This window comes from Fringilla coelebs (assembly GCF_963513975.1).
Source record: "Fringilla coelebs genome assembly, chromosome: 9".
Taxonomy (NCBI): domain Eukaryota; kingdom Metazoa; phylum Chordata; class Aves; order Passeriformes; family Fringillidae; genus Fringilla; species Fringilla coelebs.
In genome coordinates this window covers 2,560,289-2,578,663 of record NC_140067.1, presented here as the reverse complement: position 1 = coordinate 2,578,663, position 18,375 = coordinate 2,560,289, and the positions used below count along the sequence as shown (strand labels likewise).

The 18,375-nt window shown below is 46.5% G+C and overlaps 1 protein-coding gene across 1 annotated transcript in view; it reads left to right on the top strand.

Annotated features, from left to right (window-relative positions):
- Positions 1-18,375, top strand: part of PATJ (PATJ crumbs cell polarity complex component) — a gene marked incomplete at its 5' end in the record, with an annotated part of 135,218 nt that overhangs the window by 70,259 nt on the left and 46,584 nt on the right. The window contains 2 exons of the mRNA XM_084211323.1: positions 6,705-6,901; positions 15,529-15,620. Coding sequence (XP_084067449.1) covers positions 6,705-6,901; positions 15,529-15,620 — 289 coding nt within the window. The remainder of the gene's footprint in view (positions 1-6,704; positions 6,902-15,528; positions 15,621-18,375) is intronic.

Below are 18,375 nucleotides of genomic sequence, written 5' to 3'. Positions count from 1 at the left end.
CAGTGTGCTGCTCCAGGAGGGTGTCTCCTGTCTGAAGGAAGCACCCTGTAGCCGTGATGTTTTCTGAAAAAAACCCTTTCCTTAGGATTTTTCCTTCTGAGAAGCTGAGAGGCCTCAGGAACAAAATGTGAACAATGATTGTCTGCTGCTGTGGAATGCAACAGGTGGATCTGGGATGGGCCCATGTTGGTTGTTTCTAATTAATGGCCAGTCACAGTCAGCTGGCTCAGACTCTCTGAGAGTCAGGAGCTTTTGTTATCATTCCATTCTTTTTCTATTCTCTGCAAGCCTTCTGATGAAATCCTTTCTTCTATTCTTTTAGTATAGTTTTAATATATATATATATATAAAATAAAATAATCAATCAGCCTTTTGAAACATGGAGTCAGATCCTTGTTTTTTCCTCTTCCTGGGACCCCTGTGAGCATCACCACAGCACCCAGACGTGCCAGGGCTTTCCTGCAGAGCCTGCAGGAGCTGGGGAGCTCCAGCTGGAGCAGGGGCACAGCTCAGCTCCAGTGATTGCCACAGCCCTGCACCCCGAGGAGGTCACTCCTGGGGAAAGCCAAGTGCTTTCCTGGGGGTTAATGCATCATTGGAAAGGCAAGTGAGTGGAAGGATTGTGTGCAGGGGAAGGCAGATTCCCTTATAATCACCAATTATTAGCATGGGATGCTCTATTTACCACACTTTCACTAAATCTCCTTTTAAATGATAAACATGGGTGTGAATAGACTCAGCATGGCCTTCTCATCTAATTAAAAAAAGGAAAACATACAATATCTCATCCTCAGAGGACTGAAATGTGGTGTAGTGGAAGTGCAGCCTTAGAGTGAAGCTTTGGGCCTGAACAAGGAAAACAATTCTTGGTAAAAACTCCATTTTTGCCAAATGTTGGTGTGAAATGGTGCAAGCATTGGAGGGGCTCTCTGGTGTGATGAGTTTCCTTGGTTTTCAGTCACTTTTCTCCCTGCTGTTGCCTTTGGGGGTGTGATGGTTCCCTTGATTATAGGAAGAAGTAATTAATGGTTAACAGTTTCCAAGGGCTGAAATGGTGCTTGAATCAGATTGTGGAGGCTCTCATTATCCCCTTCTTCCTGGGTGGGTTAACAAGCACCAGCAGGAATTTCCACTTTCTGCTGTGAAAGTGATGTGAGGGACAGGTGGGATTTAAGGAGAGAAGGAAAGTTTCCTTTTGTGAGCTGGGAGTGAGAGGAGCAAAACACAACTGGAGCCTGAGCTGGAGGGAGCAGCCAGAAAAAACTTGGAGGTCCCAAATAAGAGCCCAGATCCTTCAGACAAAACGAGAGGAAAAGAGGGAACCTTCAGCTTAGGGTAAGAATGTTGTCTCAGGAGAGTTTAATGCCTGCTGGTTCTGCATTTCAGGTGGGGTGAGCTGTGTTTGTAGCCCACACCTGGTGCCTGCTCTCTCCCTCATGGAATTTAAAGTGATATTAGAGTATTCTGGCTGTGACAGTATTCTGGGGAAGAAGGAGCCATGGAGCTCTTTTCCTGAACTGAGGGAATTAATTGAAGTCTGCCAAAGGGGAAATAGGAATGCTGAGTTTTGTTTTTCCCTGCAAATCATCACCTCAGGTTTGGGAAATGGTTTCCAAATGGTGAGGATGGAGCAGAGTGCTGCCAAAGGGATGGATGGCATGGGGAGAGTGGAGGGGATGCTGAATCTCTGGGCCAGGTGGGGAACTCTGTGCCCCCAGGTTTGGAGGTAACAGCGCTCACAAGGATGTACCTCTCATCACCTGAGGGAGGGGGAACTGCTGAGAACAGCATCTCTGGCCCTTCCATTTAGATTTTTGGGTACAACTGCCCCAGATTTTTGAGTACAACTGCCCTATTTTTCTCATTCTTGCTGATCACTGAGAGAAGAATTGCAGCGATTTAATGGAATTTAGAAAAGCATTATGGAAATACTCTTCTTTTTTCCTGAAAGCTTATGAAAACAGATGAGTGCATCACTTTTGAGATAAGGTTTGAAGAACTGTCTGCCTCCTTGGAGCTGAATAGAGGGCTAGTGGGAAGATTAAAACAATAAGCTTATTATATTATTAGTAGTGGGAGAATTCTAAACCCCATTTGTTCAATTATGGTCCCTTCAATATGCTTATTTAGGTTCTTGTAAATTGTAATCAGTAAATTAGACGTGCTGCCCTCACAGCTCTAGGGTTAGCTTTCAAGGGACTTCCTACATTAATTTTTTTTACTGTTTGCAGTGAAATGAAGAAGGGAATTGGTTGCTTGGTATGCAGGGCTGGCTGTGTGCAGGGGATGCTGCCTGCATGCTGATGGCTGGCACTGCCCAGTGAGGAGCAGTGCTGCTGCAGCACTGCCTGAGCTCTGCTGGGCAGGGCCAGGGCTGGAGCCAGGGCTGGTGCTCTGGGGTAAAAATGGGAGATCAACGCATTGGAACGAGCCCAGGCTGATGAATGGGCTCTCCTAAAGCCAGCACGTGCTCCTGACAGAGATCTGAGGTGATGCAAGAGGGATGGAGAGTCCTCAGCATCACCTTCTACATTCAAATATCAGCTCCTGTCTCTCTTTCTGGTGTTTTTCCCCTTTTCTTCTCTTCATGTTTTGCCTTGACAATTTTAATATCGAGCATTTGGTACTAAACCAAATCACCTTGCTGAGTCACCCAGAGCCTTTTCTTTCCTCTTTTTACCTTTTCTGGATGGACTCTCATTTGCATCATGCAGAGACACCAATTTTCCAAAGCAGCACCTCTTCCCTTTCAGCCCATTCACCTGGAGATTTCAGCAGGTTTGGGAAGCAGGCTCCTTTGCTTTTATATATCTCTCATTTAAAGAGCCTTCCTGAGAAGTGGTGCCCGGGTCTGGTGTTGCAGATAAATTGTGTGTTTGTTGCTGTACTACATCATGCAAACTCCAATACCCCGAGCGTATTGTCCCCATTTATTTCTTTTATCTCTCTGTTTAATATAATAGGAATAGTGGCTGAGGCAGGGAAACATATGCAGCAGCATAATAGGAGATTGTTTGGGAGCAGTTGTCTTCCATTTCCAGGGCTTCCCTTTGAAATGTAATTGTCTGCTAATATAACAGGGAAATATCATTGCAGGAGTGATCACTAAAGCATTTACTCCTCGTGCTTTTGGCTCCTGCTGCATCTGTGTGGTGTTTTTTAAGAGGAGCTGGCTGCGGTATTAGCTGGTGAAATATCCTTGGTGAGATGTGTTTGCAGAAGTTGTGATGGGCAGATTGTCACCGAGTGTGGAAACAGCCCCGAGCTGTGCCAAAACAAGAGAGACACCGAGTCCCATGTGCGATGCAGCAACAACAGAATTACAATTGCCTGGTGTAAAGGGCCTGCTAATGAAGGCAGATAATGGAATTCTTCGCAAAAGCAGATGCTAACTGGCTCCCCAACCCTAGGCAGCCAGCTGAAAACTGATACCAGCTGGAGGGGAGAAAAACCAGCTGAAAAAGGCATTCAGGAGAAGATGCCTTAGATGCAGGTTTGTTTAAGCAGTAAATACTTGTTTAAAATGATTTTGTGGGATCCTTATTAAGAAGCAAGCTGAGGCAAACCGTGAGAGTGCTGTAGGAAGTCAGCTGGATGCCCAGAGGATATTTGCATGCAGATTGGATTGGAGTGAGGCAGCACCACTGGGAATTTGTTGTCATTTATTGCCTGGCCAGGACAGCCCTCCCAAGGGCTGAGCTGCAGGAGGTGGGACTGGGGAGAGCCAGAACCTTCTGCTGGTCAGGGAGGAGGCAGCCTGTGCTAGCAGAGGGCTGGTTTCAGAAGCAGGGGTGTCTCTGCTTGTCCCTTCTCCAGGACAGCAGTGCCTCCTGCCAGGGTGGAAATGGGGCTGGCTCGGAGCATCCTCCTGCCTCCCTCCCTCTGTTTTACCTCCTGGTCACCCCAGCCATCTCACACCATGGAATAGCTGCTTTGGAAATGAATGTGATCATTTAGAATCAGGGGCTTAGTCCACAAAGAGGCTTCCTTCTGTGGAAAGTAAGGGTTTCTTCCAACAAGTAATGCAGCGGGGAAGACACTTTAAAAAAAAACCCAAAAGAAAACAACCCAACCCCTTAACAAAGAAAGCAACCAATCCTGGAGTCATCCTTTGCCCAGATGGATTTTTTCTTTACCCAAAGATTTGTTCCCACAGTGGGGCATTTTGGCACAGCTGGAGCACAGAGCTGGGGTTCAATCAGCAGGTTTCCAGACCTGGCCCAGCACAGGGGTTTTAGTGGGGTTTTGTCCCATCCCAGGGACAAATTGCCCCAACTACTGATTTTTGAAGGACTAAAGCTCACTTTTAGTTCCAGCCCAGCTCAGAGAGGAATACACACGTGCTTCTGAGCTGCCAGCATTTCTCCCACGTGAGAAAACTCATTTTGGGGAGGAAACACCATGGAATTAATCCCAGAGGCACTCTGTCTGCAGGCAGAGGAGCCATGTGTGCTGGCAGTGTCACAGGGCTGGGTGTCACAAGGCAGGAATGAGTTCTGAGGCAGCCTCTGAAGATGTGCAGCTTCATCTGCACTGCATTTAAGAGTTTTTGTGTGTGTGTGTGTGTGTGTGTGTGTGTGTGCACAGCTCCTGCCTGTGCACCTGGCTGCCAGTTGTTCACCTGATGCTTCAGACAAGCTCCTTGCTCCTGGCAAACAGCACTGAGATGTGTTACCCATGTACTACAAGCAGTGCAGGGAGCTGTGGCAGGAGGTGATGGACAGCAGCCCTCCAGCTCCAACTCCTGGTTTTAGCCACAAAAATGCAATCAGTAAGAAAAACCCTTTTCTGCTGATGCCCGTTCTGGGGTGTGCTGCAGCTCCTTGCTGTGCTGTAATGAGTTATTTGTCTGATTGTGGTGGGCAGCAAATGCCTTAGAGCTCTTCAGGGCTGGACTTGGCCTCGTGGGCAAAGAAATTAAACCTCAGTGCTGTGACCAAGCCAGGTGTGGCTGCATCTCCTTTGCTTGCAGAAACTCCATTTTTGAGACCCTTCCTCTCTTGCTGTTCTGTTACTAAGAAGACAAAACAGTTTCCAAATCCATGTAGCAAAGCACACCTCTGATTACAGGCTGACCCCATTAGTTAAGAAATGCATTAAAGAACCATGCAGCTATATGGATTGCCATTTATTTAACACAGTTACATGAATTTTTGGGGGAAATATAATGTAATATAACAAATGAGCTTCTATTTTTTTTTTTTTTTTTGGTGATTTTGTGCAGAGCTCTGTAGGTCTTTAGCAGCTTTCCAGGGATAACATCACACCCTGGGGATTTTAGGCTCAGGCACTGGGAGTTTTGAGCATGGCAGGAAAATGCCAGCCTGTAAATAGAGTGAAGGGAGAGCTGGTGCTCTCAGTGTGGGTAATTCTCTTGGGTGCAGCTGGGGCTGGAGATGGGGAGCTGCTCTCCCCATTCCAGTGGGCTCTGCCAAGGTACAAGGGGCTGCTGCAGCTGGAACAATGACTCAGGAAGGACCCTTGGGAAGAAGAGCTGCTGGGAGCATCCCACGTTCAGCTGAGCCACCCTGGGAGCGCAGGGGCTGTGGAAGGAACATCCCTGCCTCACCTTCCTTCTTCTCAGCACTTTTTATTCACTTTTGGTTGCCTCTCTCTCACCTTCCCCAGCTCCTTCCCCTCTTTCTTGTTGTCATGGGAACATTCACTACAGCAGTTAAATCATGCTATTAAAATATGCTTCCCCAGGAGGGTGCTAGTAGCTAATATTGATCTAGCTCCTGCTGCTGACTCAGGGATATGGCTGAACATATAATATCCCTTATTTCTCCTTTTCATGCATAATGCAGCAGTTTCTCTCACCTTGAGCTCTGTGCTAAGGTGACACCCAGCCACAGAGGTGTACTTTGAATTCCTCTTTCAAATGTGTGGCCCAGCTGAAGGGTGCAGGTGGTGCTTTAAACTGGCTTTCCAATCTGCAGAGGGAGAGCAGACAGGACAGAACTGCCCTCCCCAGCAGTGGTGATAGATGTTTGTATGCCAGTGGTGAAAAGACACTCTGATTAACCTGTCAGCATCCCCAGCCACGCTGTGTGCTCCCAGTAACTTTGTAAATACATTGAGCTCTGTCACAGGAATGCTTGAAATGCAGATGAAAGACAAATAACTACCTTCATATCAGGTGAGGCTGCATTTAAAAATGCAATCACTCATCTCCATTGTCCCTGACATCTGCTCTGCCTAATCAGCCCTTGGAGTTAAGCAGAGCAGTGCTGGGAAGATTCCTGAGTCACCAGGAGGAAGCAGAAGGTTTTACCTTGAGATGTGAGCTCGCAGTAATGTTTGAGCCATTAAGGGCTTCACTTTCCCACAGTGGTTAATTAACCAGCTCGAACTTTACGAGAGTTTCCTGAATTTGATGGGCTTTGTAAGGTAAAAGGTGCCTCTGGAATTTCCTTGTTTACCCTCCTTTCAGAAAAGTTTTGGTTTGGAACCAGGCTGTTGTACAAATAATTAAAAATAGCGTGGGTTTCGTCTGAACAGTATTTGCAGCTGATGCTGCGTTTTGCTGTGTGACTGATACACACAGAGCAAATGATATTTTAGAGTCTGTGCTGAAAAGACCTCTGTTAAAAACACTTATTTGCTGAGGAGCCATAAATCTCTGGCATATTTGTGCCTGTCGTTGAACATCTGCACGTAACTCACTTTATGTTCTAACTCCCTTTATGTTTTGACCTTCCCAGAAAAAATCAGGCAGAGATATGCAGATCTCCCGGGAGAATTGCACATCATTGAGCTGGAGAAAGACAAGAATGGGCTGGGGCTCAGCCTGGCTGGCAACAAGGACCGCTCCAGGATGAGCATCTTCGTGGTGGGGATCAATCCCGACGGCCCCGCGGGACGGGACGGGCGCATGCACATCGGGGATGAGCTCCTGGAGGTAAAACCCTTCCCTGGATCACTCTGGGGATGAGCTCCTGGAGGTAAAACCCTTCCCTGGATGACTCTGGGGATGAGCTCCTGGAGGGAAAACCCTTCCCTGAGTCACTTTGGGGATGGAGGTAAAATCCTTCCATTGATACACCTTGGGGATGGAGGTAAAACCCTTCCCTGGATGCCCTTTGGGGATGGAGGTAAAACCCTTCCCTGGATCACTTAGGGGATGGAGGTAAAATCCTTCCCTAAATGCACTTTGGGGATGAGTTCCTTGAGGTGAAATTCTTCCCTGAATGCACTTTGGGGATAGAGGTAAAATCCTTCCTGAATACACTTAGGGGATGAGTTCCCCTAGATAAAATTCTTCCTTTGATGCACTTTGGGAATGAGCTCCTGGAGGTAAAACCCTTCCCTGGATCACTTTTGGGGATGGAGGTAAAACTCTTCCCTAGATACAATTTGGGGATGAGCTCCTCGAGGTAAAATTCCTCCCTGGATCACTTTGAGGATGAGCTCCTGGAGGTAAAACCCTTTCCTGGGTCACTTGGGGGATGGAGGTCAAACTCTTCCCTGGATGCACTTTGGGGATGAAAGTTTATTCCTGGAGGTAAAGTTCTTCCCTGGATGCACTTTGGGGATGAACCCCTCTAGGTAAAACTCTTCCCTGGATGCACTTTGGGGATGGAGGTAAAATTCTTCCCTAGATGCAGTTTGGGGATGAGCTCCTCGAGGTAAAATTCCTCCCTGGATCACTTTGGGGATGAGCTCCTGGAGTACACCTTGGGGGTGGAGGTAAAACTCTTCCCTGGATGCACTTTGGTGATGAGCTCCTGGGGGTAAAACCCTTCCCTGGATCACTTTGAAGATGGAGGTAAAACTCTTCCCTGGATGCACTCTGAGGATGAACTCCTTAAAGTGAAATTTTTCCCTGAATGCACTTTGGAGATGGAGGTAAAACCCTTCCCTGGATGCATTTTGGGAATGAACTTCTCCAGGCAAAACTCTTCCCTGGATGCACTTTGGGGATGGAAGTAAAATTCTTCCCTAGATGCAGTTTGGGGATGAGCTCCTCGAGGTAATTGTTCCCTTTAGTGTGTGCAGGGAGGGAGAGGCATCTTGAACCTTTAAATAAAGCCTGGGAGTGGAATTAGGTGGCTGAGCAAGGAGCTGTGCTGATTTATGCCAACTGAGAGCTTGGCCTTTGGCAGGTAAATGTGTTTGCAGTGAAACAAAACTCACTGGCCTGTGAAAAGCAATGTCTTGTCAGCAAAGTCTGTGCTCTCAGCATGTTCACAAGCTCTGCGTGGGGAGGGGCTGTTGAAAGGCAGGAAGGGGACAGTAAATCAATCCTTGGAGTGCATGTGTGGTTTACAGGGAAATTCACACTTTTCGTTAAAAAAAAAGCCAAAACCCCCTCAACGTTGCCATATGTGTTTTTACAGATGACAGGGATATTCCCCATCCTGAAAATAAATTTCATGCTGTAATCTGTTTTGATCTGTTGCAACTTAAAATACTTTTTTTCTGTCGTTGTGTCTGGCGCGAGTTCACCCACGAGGCAAGAGAGCTCGTTAGCAAGTGGAGCATTTTGTCTTCACTTTTTCTCCAGTCTCCTTCCTTCACCTTCAGCCTGCAAGCACAGCTTTTCCTTCACTTCATCTGGCTTTTGGGCTGTTGCAAAATGACATTTTGCTGCTGTACCTGCAGTGATTCCCCACGTGGTGATTGCTTCGGTGGTTTAAAAAAAATCATCCCTCCCCAGGGATCTTGTCCTTGGAGAGAGGCTCTCACTGAGGAGCTGGGATTTGGGATTTGCTGACCTGCTGCTCTCCGTGGGTGGTGATGCTCTGAACTTTCAGCAGCTCTCTGTGCAATCAGAAAACCACCTATTTGTTCACATTTCTTGACTTGAGAAAGAGCAGTTTGGCTGCCTGGGGGTACCCTGGGAATAGTCAGAATTGTCCAAGCATTTGTCATTGTCTAACAGTTCTGTAATTAGGGGGTTTCAATACACATAGTGCAAGAAAGATCTTTTATTTTTTTTGGCTGTAGAAACACCATCATCTGAAGCTGATTTCATTTTAAGTGTGAGAAAAGGTATGAAGGTCTGGACCATAATGGAGTAGGGTAGGAAAATTGCTTTCTCCTTCAGAATGATGTTTTTTCTGTCCCTGACACTGAATTCTAATGGTAAAAAAAAGGGAAATTGTTACATTTTGGGTGTGTTGAAAGAACTCAGGGCACTGTTCTCCTCTGCATATCACAGGTAGAGCAGAGGATCTGAAGTGCTTGAAAGAGGCACCATGTGGGATTAATCACAAGGCTGGGTTTTGCATGGATGAGCCACGGTACAAGGAGCATTTCCCAAAGTGATGGTGTTGCCCTCATTTCTCTCCCTGTTAGGTTGAAAATAAAAGGGTTTTTCCCCTTCAATAGAAGGAAAGTGAGGTCCTCCATCTCAAAAATGCCCAGATTCAAATAAAAATCCAAGGAGACTTTAGTAACTGCCTTGTTGATCCTTGCAATCCAGCTGAAGATGTGCCACCAGTGGGCAGGAGCACAGTTCCTTCCAGGAAAGGATCAATTCAAACATCCTGCATGACCAAGGGCTGCCTTGTGCAGTGAGAGGACAGAACTCACATCTGGCTCTCCCCCAGCTGCATGTTTAAGGCACATCTGCATCTTTAATTACACCTCAGATCTCAGTACTGGAGCTCAGCCTCAGCAAGAGAGAAGGGATTCCCATCTTGGGAAGGGATTCACACCTTGGGGGGGGATTCTCATCTTGGGGGGGGATTCCCATCTTGGGCAGGGATTCACACCTTGGGGAGGGATTCCCATCTTGGGGAGGGATTCCCATCTTGGGAAGGGATTCACACCTTGGGGAGGGTTTCCCATCTTGGGAAGGGTTTCCCATCTTGGGAAGGGTTTCCCATCTTGGGAAGGGATTCCCATCTTGGGAAGGGTTTCCCATCTTGGGGAGGGATTCCCATCTTAGGGAGGGATTCCCATCTTGGGAAGGGATTCCCATCTTGGGAAGCCTCTGGTGTTTCTGGGTGCCCCATTTGGACAGTCCTGCTCCATTAAAGCAGAGATGCCCCTGCAGGGTGTGCAGATTATTCCCTGTGGCTTTTGCTGGAGCTCAGCTTAATGGGGTGGCCATTTAGACAGACAGATGTTCCCTGTTCATTTTCCTTTTGAGCTGGGGTTTGGTTGGATTCAGTGGAAGGATGTGGGATGCTGCCAGGCTGCCTCAGCTCTTTATTCATAAAATCTTCTGTTGCTGAATTAATGAAATGCCAGCTCAGTTTTAGCTTCTGCAAGCAACAGTAGCCTTGTGGGGGCGTGATCCTGGCTTCTTTTCACTGACATGGAGGGAAATGCAGGTCACAACAAAAACCTTCATGTGATTTTTATTTTTTAATACCTCTTCAGTGATGTATTTTGGATGGCTATGTGGCTGGAGAAAACAGCTTTTTGGGGGAAGAAGATCCTTTCATCCTTCTTTTATACATGTGGGAAAACTACTTGGGTCAGAATTTGGCCCCTGCACAGAAAAGTAGATTTTTTTTACAGGACACAAGTCGTGCTTTTCTGTTGTTTTTCCCAGCAAAGGAACCATCTGTGGTGCTCCTGCCTGGCTCTCATGCTGCTTTAGTGCAGGTGTCTGCCCTGCTTGGGGTCTTGTTAGGCTGGGCTCAGCGCTGGGGCTGATTGTTAGGCTGGGCTCAGCACTGGGGCTGATTGTTAGGCTGGGCTCAGCGCTGGGGCTCATGGTGCCCAGCCTGGCCCTCAGCAGAGTCACCTGGAGCTTTACCTGTGCCTCGAGTCCTGCTGCTCCCCAGCTCTGCATGGGCCTGTCCTGCCAGGAGCTGCTGCTCACACTGAACAATCCCCCCTGCTATTACCATTACTATTACTATTATTATTATTTTATTTTTTATTTTATTTTTATTTTTATTCTCATTCTCCTTCTCCTCCTTCTTCCTTCTTCCTTCATTCTTATTCTTCTTATTCTTCTTATTATTAAGCCAGGCTGTTAGAGCCCTCTTATGCTGAATTGCTGATGTTGGGTGTTCTGCCATCTCCCCTTCTCTTGCTGCATGGGGCAGGGTTTGGAATGAAGCTGCTGGTGTGGATGTGGAGTTTTCCCTGCCCATGGCTGGTCTGAGCTGAGCTTTCAGCTCCTTTCCCACCCAATCCTTTCTGTGCTTTGTTCTGTGAGGCCACAGCACCTCTTGAAAGAGTAAAAGCTCTTTTTTTTCGACTCTTCAGACAAAAATCACTGTAGAAGTTTGCCTGTTGTCCATTCTGGACTGTTGCCCAGGTGACAATTATTACATTTTATTTCTTTATACCATTTTTGCCATAGCTCAAAGCCAGAGAGCTTTTGTGCTAAATGCATTTTTATTGCTATTTTATTTTGAGGTGCTTAGATAAATAGAAGTTATGCTATAATAATAGAATAGATACAGCAGAATTTTGCCCAAGTAAATGAGCTCCCCAGCCAAACTCACAGTGCCATTTCTGTTCTGAAGTGTGGGGGATTGGCATTTAATTCTCAGTTTATTTGCTGTGGAATCTCAGAACAGGATCACTGAGCAGTTTGGGTTGGGAGGGACCTTAAAATCCATCTGATTCCTCGGGCAGGGACCCCTTGCAGTGTCCCAGGGTGCTCCAAGCCCTGCCCAGCCTGGCCTGGGACACTGCCAGGATGGAGCTGCTCTGCACAGACTGCTCCAGTTCCTCTGCAGAAGAGGATGCAGACCCTTTTTTGGTGTTTTTTGGGTTTGGGGGTGGTTTCCAGGCTGGCAGCAGGTCAGGCTGGGCAGGAGGGCACAGGGATCTGTGCCTTCCCAGTGTCCTTCCTCCACACTCCCCAGGTGGGGAGCCACAGGGATCAGCTGCCAGCTCAGAGCAGGATATTTCCTGTCCTTACAGATTTTATGCTCTGTTGATCACTTTAGATGGTGCACATGTTCAAACTTGTGCCCAGCAAGAATTTTGGTGAGGGAAATTCACATTTTAATTAGTTTTTCTCTCCAGGTTTTTTTTTCTTTTCCTTAAGCTCTTGGTGTACTTTATGGGGTTTCAGTATATAAAATCTGACTGATAAAAAAAGGCTTTGAAACTTTCCCCATTGTTTCAGAGAGCCTGGTTGTGTCTTGAAATGCTGCAATTCCTGTGGTAAGAAGGAACCCAGTGCATTGTACAAAGAAATAATTATTACAGAAAGCTAAGCCAGTATTTTTACTAGCTTTGGGGTATCATTTAACTTGATTTTCATAAAAATCAGATGATACTAATTTTATGGATTTCCATTACTGCCACGTAGTAAAAACAGTGTGGGTTGGGTTTTTTTTGTAATATCCATATCTAATGTTTCTCTTCTGCAAATTAAAGTTTGAGAAGCAAACAATCCTGGAGATTTTTTCCTTCTGAACCCAAGAGCTCAGATTTCAGTGAGTTTGTACTTTCTGCTACTTCAGTGCACGAAGCTGTAAACCAAACCTCGTGTAGGTGAAGGCAGCAGGGCGTTGGGATCTGAGATTAAATCTGCCATAAAGCAATGTTTTGGGGATTGCTTTAAAGGCTCAACTGGAGGGCTGACCTGGCCTCATACCTGCAGCAAGTTTTTATCTTTCTCTGAGCTCTGCTGACTTTCCAAGGAGTTATGGAAAGAGGCATTTCCAGAATAACCGAGGTTGATTTAGATCAGTTTATTTCTTTTGCTTAGTCCAGGATTTGTTTTTCTTTTCTAATCTCTAATGCAAAAAGTAAAGCACAGATTTGTAGGCTTTGACTCCGAGTACTGTTTGGTTAATCTGACATGTTACTTTATTTGATTTGAAATATTTAAAGTGATGTTTCCTCTGAAATCCTAGATGCTCTCTGTTTTGTTTTATTTAAGTAGGCTTTGGTGTTTTGCTCATCACTGTGGTATCTGCAGCTAACAGAGCATTAATTCATCTTGCAAAAGAAAGTGTACTTTAAAAAAAAAAGAAAGAAAAATTAATACTGGGTGTAATAACTCTGTAGGACAGTCCAAAACCTTGTGGAGATATATTGCTTTGATTATGCTTTCATTTTGGAGTAATTAAATAATTATAACTTAGAGACCCAGCTCACAGCTAATTAAATTTTGGACTATTTGATACATGTAGTGAGTAGGATTAATTTAACCAGAGTAAAGCCTATAAATTTTAATCTAAGAAGTCTGCTGTTTAGGAAAATTGATGGTAATTTAACTAAATCCAAACAATTTGTAAAGCATGCAGTATTCCCAGTGAACAATTTATTCTCAAACTTAGAGAAATTAAGTCAACAAACTCACTGAAAATTTCAAGTTGAGCTTGAAGGCAGAATGCAGCTGAGCATTCATTCATTTTTGCCACTGGATGTTTAAATTGATGTTTGATTAATGAAGCATGACCCAGGATGTTGCTTCTCACCCTGCCTTTTCCATGGCAGCTGCAGGGAGGACCATATTAACTCTTTGGGAAAGTGATATTATTTCCTTTTGGACCTTGCTTGGGTCCCTCTTTGTACAATAAAAGACTTGGTAGGTGAAAGTTTTGCGCCTCAATCCCAGTCAGTAGCCAAGTGTAAGGGGGTTTATTCTTGTCCTTGCATTGTCCTTATTTAGCTGATGAGCTTGCATCATGTTTTGACCCACTGAAAATAAGATTTGTGACTATTCCTAATGTGTCTGACTATCACACCAGGCTGGAAGACTTGGCCTGTTACTTCTGGTTTGAATGAAAAAAAAAATAAAAATCCTTCTAAGATCACAAACCCAGGATCCAATACAAACATCTGCAGTAACAAAAATTCCTTCTGTAATCACCACTGAATTGTTCCTGGGCTCCGTTGTCCTTATTGTTTTAAGCAGCATTGGTAGATCAAATGTGAATGTAAATATTATGTTGTAAATTTAGAGTGGGAGGAAAAAACTGCAGCATTGAGGCATAGGATTGTTTAGGTTGGAAAAGTCCTCCAGGACACAGTCCAGCCATCCCCCAGCACTGCCAAGGCCACCACTGCCCCGTGTCCCCAAGTGCCACATCCACAGGGCTTTTAAACCCCTCCAGGGGGGCTGTGCCAGGCCTGGGGAACCTTTTCCATGAAGAAATTTCCCCAAATATCAATCTAAATCTCCTCTGGTGTAACTCGAGGCCGTTCCCTCTGCTCCTGTCCCTGTTCCCTGGAGCACAGCCCGACCCCCCGGCTGTCCCCTCCTGGCAGGAGCTGTGCAGAGCCACAAGGGCCCCCCTGAGCCTCCTTTGCTCCAGGCTCAGCCCCTTCCCAGCTCTGTTCCCTTCCCTGGACACCCTTCATGTGCTCCTCTCTGTGACTGGGGACCCCAGAGGTGTCCCCAGGGCTGGAGGTTGGTCACAGGGGTTGGTCAGTGCCGTGCTGCTGTGGCAACACCACTGTGACCACCAGGGCAGGTGCCCTGGCCTTGCTGCCCACCTGGGTGCTGTGCTGGCCAGGCTGTGTCCCCTGGCAGCTGCAGCATTTCCCATTATTTCCCATTTCCCATGTCCCTGTGTGCAGAGCAGGGCTTGCTGCTGTGCTCAGGTGTGGATCATCACATCGCCGGCCGGGGGTTTATACACAAATAACCAACGGGATGGGACTGCTGGGAACGTGCCTTGAGCTGTTTGATTTTCCAGCATCAGTCTTATTCCCTGGTTATGACAATGGGAAGATGCCAGCAGCTCACATCCCAGGCAGCAGACCAAGAACTCAATGTTACAACTCACTTGATGAGTTTTTTGCCCAATCACACAAAGCAGAAGCACATTGACAGTGGTTCCATCCAAACACTGTAAGCACACTTACCTTTGGTTAAACAGTGCTTGCTTCTTTCAAGTACAATCCCTGCTTGTGAGCCTTCAAACACAATGCACAGAGCTCCTTTATTAACCTTGAAACTCCCTAATATCTCGCTAGATAAACTTTTCTGTAGCTTAGGGAGTTATCCTAGACAAGCCTTAACGCACAGACCATGGTTCTATTTGTCCTTCTCTAATTTTTAAATAATTTTTGTGCTGACCAATCTCATGGCTACTGCTTAGCTCCAATCACAGTTCTGCTGTCTCTGAGGCCTGCCTTTGCAGCTTTCCCAAAACCCCCTGATTTTGTGGATTCCCACACATCACAGCAGAAGGGATGCAGCATCACATCCTTAAATTGCCCTTCATCTCCCTGGCTCCCACTCTGCCTCCTTCAGCAGAGCTGAGGAGTCAGCACAGTCTTAGCAGCCAGTTCTCCTGAGTGGCCAGAGCCTGCAGGCAAAGTGCAGGACTCTCAACATCCAAGCATCTGTGCTGTTCTCACATCTATATGATTCTCCTCAGATCAAGTTGCTTTCCAAAAATCTGGGAATAATCCTTAAAACCCATTCAAGGGATCTGTGGGGGAAAAAAAAAATTGCTCTCATTTGTGGTTTGCTAATAACAGTAAATTAGCTCTGCATTGGTTCCTGTTTTATACAGATCAAGATTTGGAGGCCACATTTCTTTGAGTCTTATCTCCTTATCCCACAGTAAACTTGGAAGTCTCGGTGGTATAAATTAGAACAAGGTGTACTCCTCCACTTACATGAAAATCATTTTCTTTTAACAGATAAACAATCAGATACTGTATGGAAGAAGCCACCAGAATGCTTCTGCAATCATCAAGACTGCCCCATCCAAGGTCAAGCTGGTTTTCATACGGTAAGAACCATTCCCATCAAAACATTTGTTGTACTTCTCACCCATTCCATGCCATATTTACATATTTAGCCTGCTTTGCACATGCTGAACTTTCCCAGTTCTCTTTGAAGCTGAATAAACCTTTTCCCTGACTATTCTTCTTGGAACAGTTCAAGAGTTCTCCTTAATAATGTAAAAAATATATATATATCTGTAATGGAAATGAATGCTTATTGTAGGGGTGTCTGCTGAAAACTTGAGCTGTTCCTCTTGGGCTTGGGAGCTGCTTCTCCCACAACTTCCTGAAGTGCTTTGGGATGGTTCAGCACAGGGTTGGAGAGGGCAGCTTGTTCATCCAGCCAGGAGGGAGTGGAGATGGTGCAGAGGCTTGGGATTGCTGGAGAGGAGCAGGGATGAAGCACAGGGAGCTGGAAGCCTGAAGGATACCTTTGTGTGGGCATCAAAAGAGGGTTTTGAAAGTGAGCAAGGGCTTGTTTGTACAGAGGGGAAGGCTGGCTGTGCCAAGGAGCAGTGGGATGGATTGTGTGGGAGGGAATATGCTGAAACACCCTTTCATCTGCATAAAAATTACATGTGGGCATTTTCCTTTCGCTCCAAGCATGAAAATTTCTCCTCTTTGTACATGAATTAAAGACACCTGCGTGCATTCCCTCAGTAGTTCAGGAAGTGTTGCTCTTCTGACCCTGGGCAGGAGGTCTGGGAACAAGCTGCCTCTTTCCCAGGACTCACACGTGCTTTAACAGGCTGGAATTTCCCAGATGTGTATTTATGAATAAATAAATTCCAGCTGTGACTTCTGCCGGGCACTTCACCCCCGTGCCATTTTACAAGGTGCTCTTCCCACCAACACCTACATCATCCTCGAGCTTGTTTTATATTCCTGGCTCATCCACAGCCTCCCTGTGAACAATGTAATCATCTGGGGCTGAATGCATATAAATGTGTACATTTACTGCCACGGCCCTGCCTGCTGCAGCGTGCCCAGGAGTGATGGAAGAGCAGCATTAGCCCTGTGAGCAATGAGTTGCTATCCTTGGCAGCTCAGAGGATCTGGAGGAGATTAATGCTCTTGCCTGCAGCTCCTGGGTTGCTTTCCCCAGCCGCTGAGGATTCGGCGTCACGTCCCGCAGCTCGCTCGCCATTATTCCATTGCCTGCGGAAAATGGGGCTGCTTGGGGCTTCCAGAGGAAAAACCCCCGCTTGTGGGAGCCCCAGCCAAGAGTGGGGGCTCCTTCCCTGCTGCTCCAAGCAGAATTCCAGGGAAGGGGCCCTGGCAGAGCCACTTCAGTGGGCTGCAGGTCCTTGGTGTGTCATTTGCACCCTTGGTGTGTCATTTGGGGTCCTTGGTGTGTCATTGGGGCTCTTGATGTGTCATTTGGGTCATTGGTGTGTCATTTGCACCCTTGGTGTGTCATTGGGGTCCTTGGTGTGTCATTCACACCCTTGGTGTGTCACTTGGGTCCTTGGTGTGTCATTTGGGTCCTTGGTGTGTCACTTGGGTCCTTGGTGTGTCATTCACACCCTTGGTGTGTCATTGGGGTCCTTGGTGTGTCATTGGACCCTCAGTGTGTCATTAGACCCTCAGTGTGTCATTTGGGTCCTTGGTGTGTCATTTGGGTCCTCAGTGTGTCATTTGCACCCTTGGTGTGTCATTTGGGTCCTTGGTGTGTCATTTGCACCCTTGGTGTGTCATTTGCACCCTTGGTGTGTCATTTGGGTCCTTGGTGTGTCATTTGCACCCTTGGTGTGTCATTCACACCCTTGGTGTGTCATTCACACCCTTGGTGTGTCATTTGGGTCCTTGGTGTGTCTTCTGCCCTTTGAGAGACAAAAGCCATGCAGGTTCTTAGCTAAAATTCTCCTTTTCTTATTGTGAGTTTCAAGGTGAAAATTTATCTCAAATATTGAAGAGGTACTAGAAATAGATATTGGAAATACCGTTGGGTGATTCTTGTTTCCATCTCAGAGATTTTAGGGAAAAAAAAACAACAATTTCTGCTTTTAAATGCTGCTGCTGAGGGTGTAAAGTTCCACCTTCCCAAGAGCACAACTCTTGGCCTCACCCTGAGAGCTGATGGGTTTGTTTGCTCAGCCCAGGCAGACCCTGGAGCAGCAGTAAAAGGGCATTCTCCCACTGAGAGGATGTCCCCAGGAACTGGAGCACTGCCCCAAACGTGGGGAGAGAACCAATCTCCCTTGTTTTTCAATGTGTGCTCGAGTCCTAGCAAAGACAAATTAATCTGTCTCTCTGAAATGTGGATTTTAAGGACCAACAGGAATTATTTGCTCTTCTCATGCAAACCCTGTTCCATGAGCCCAGCCTGTCTTGGTGCTTCCCATTCCTCCAGCTCAGAGCACAAACCCAGTGGGTGCTGCTGAGTGGAGATGTGAGCTGTGGCCTTTTTGTGCCTCTGGATGTGTTTTGGCTATGTTACACCACAGCTCACCACAGCAAAATGACACAGACTGCAGGAGCTCTGAGAGAAATTAATTTGCTCTTCATGTTCATCAAAATACAAATATTCTCATTTCACCAGTGAAAAACCTGAGGAGGTTATAATTTTTGCAGAAGCACATCAATCCACAGCCTGAAAAGGTCCTGACTGAGCTGGTTCAGGGCATAAAAGCCAAGCTGGTGGAATTTTTGGGCTGCTCCAAGTGCCCTCTCTGATACCCTGAGGCCCTTTTTCCCTGAGATGCAGGATGCTGAGTGATAAGCAGGCTGCTTTCCCCTTGGAAGCAGGAAACAGCATCC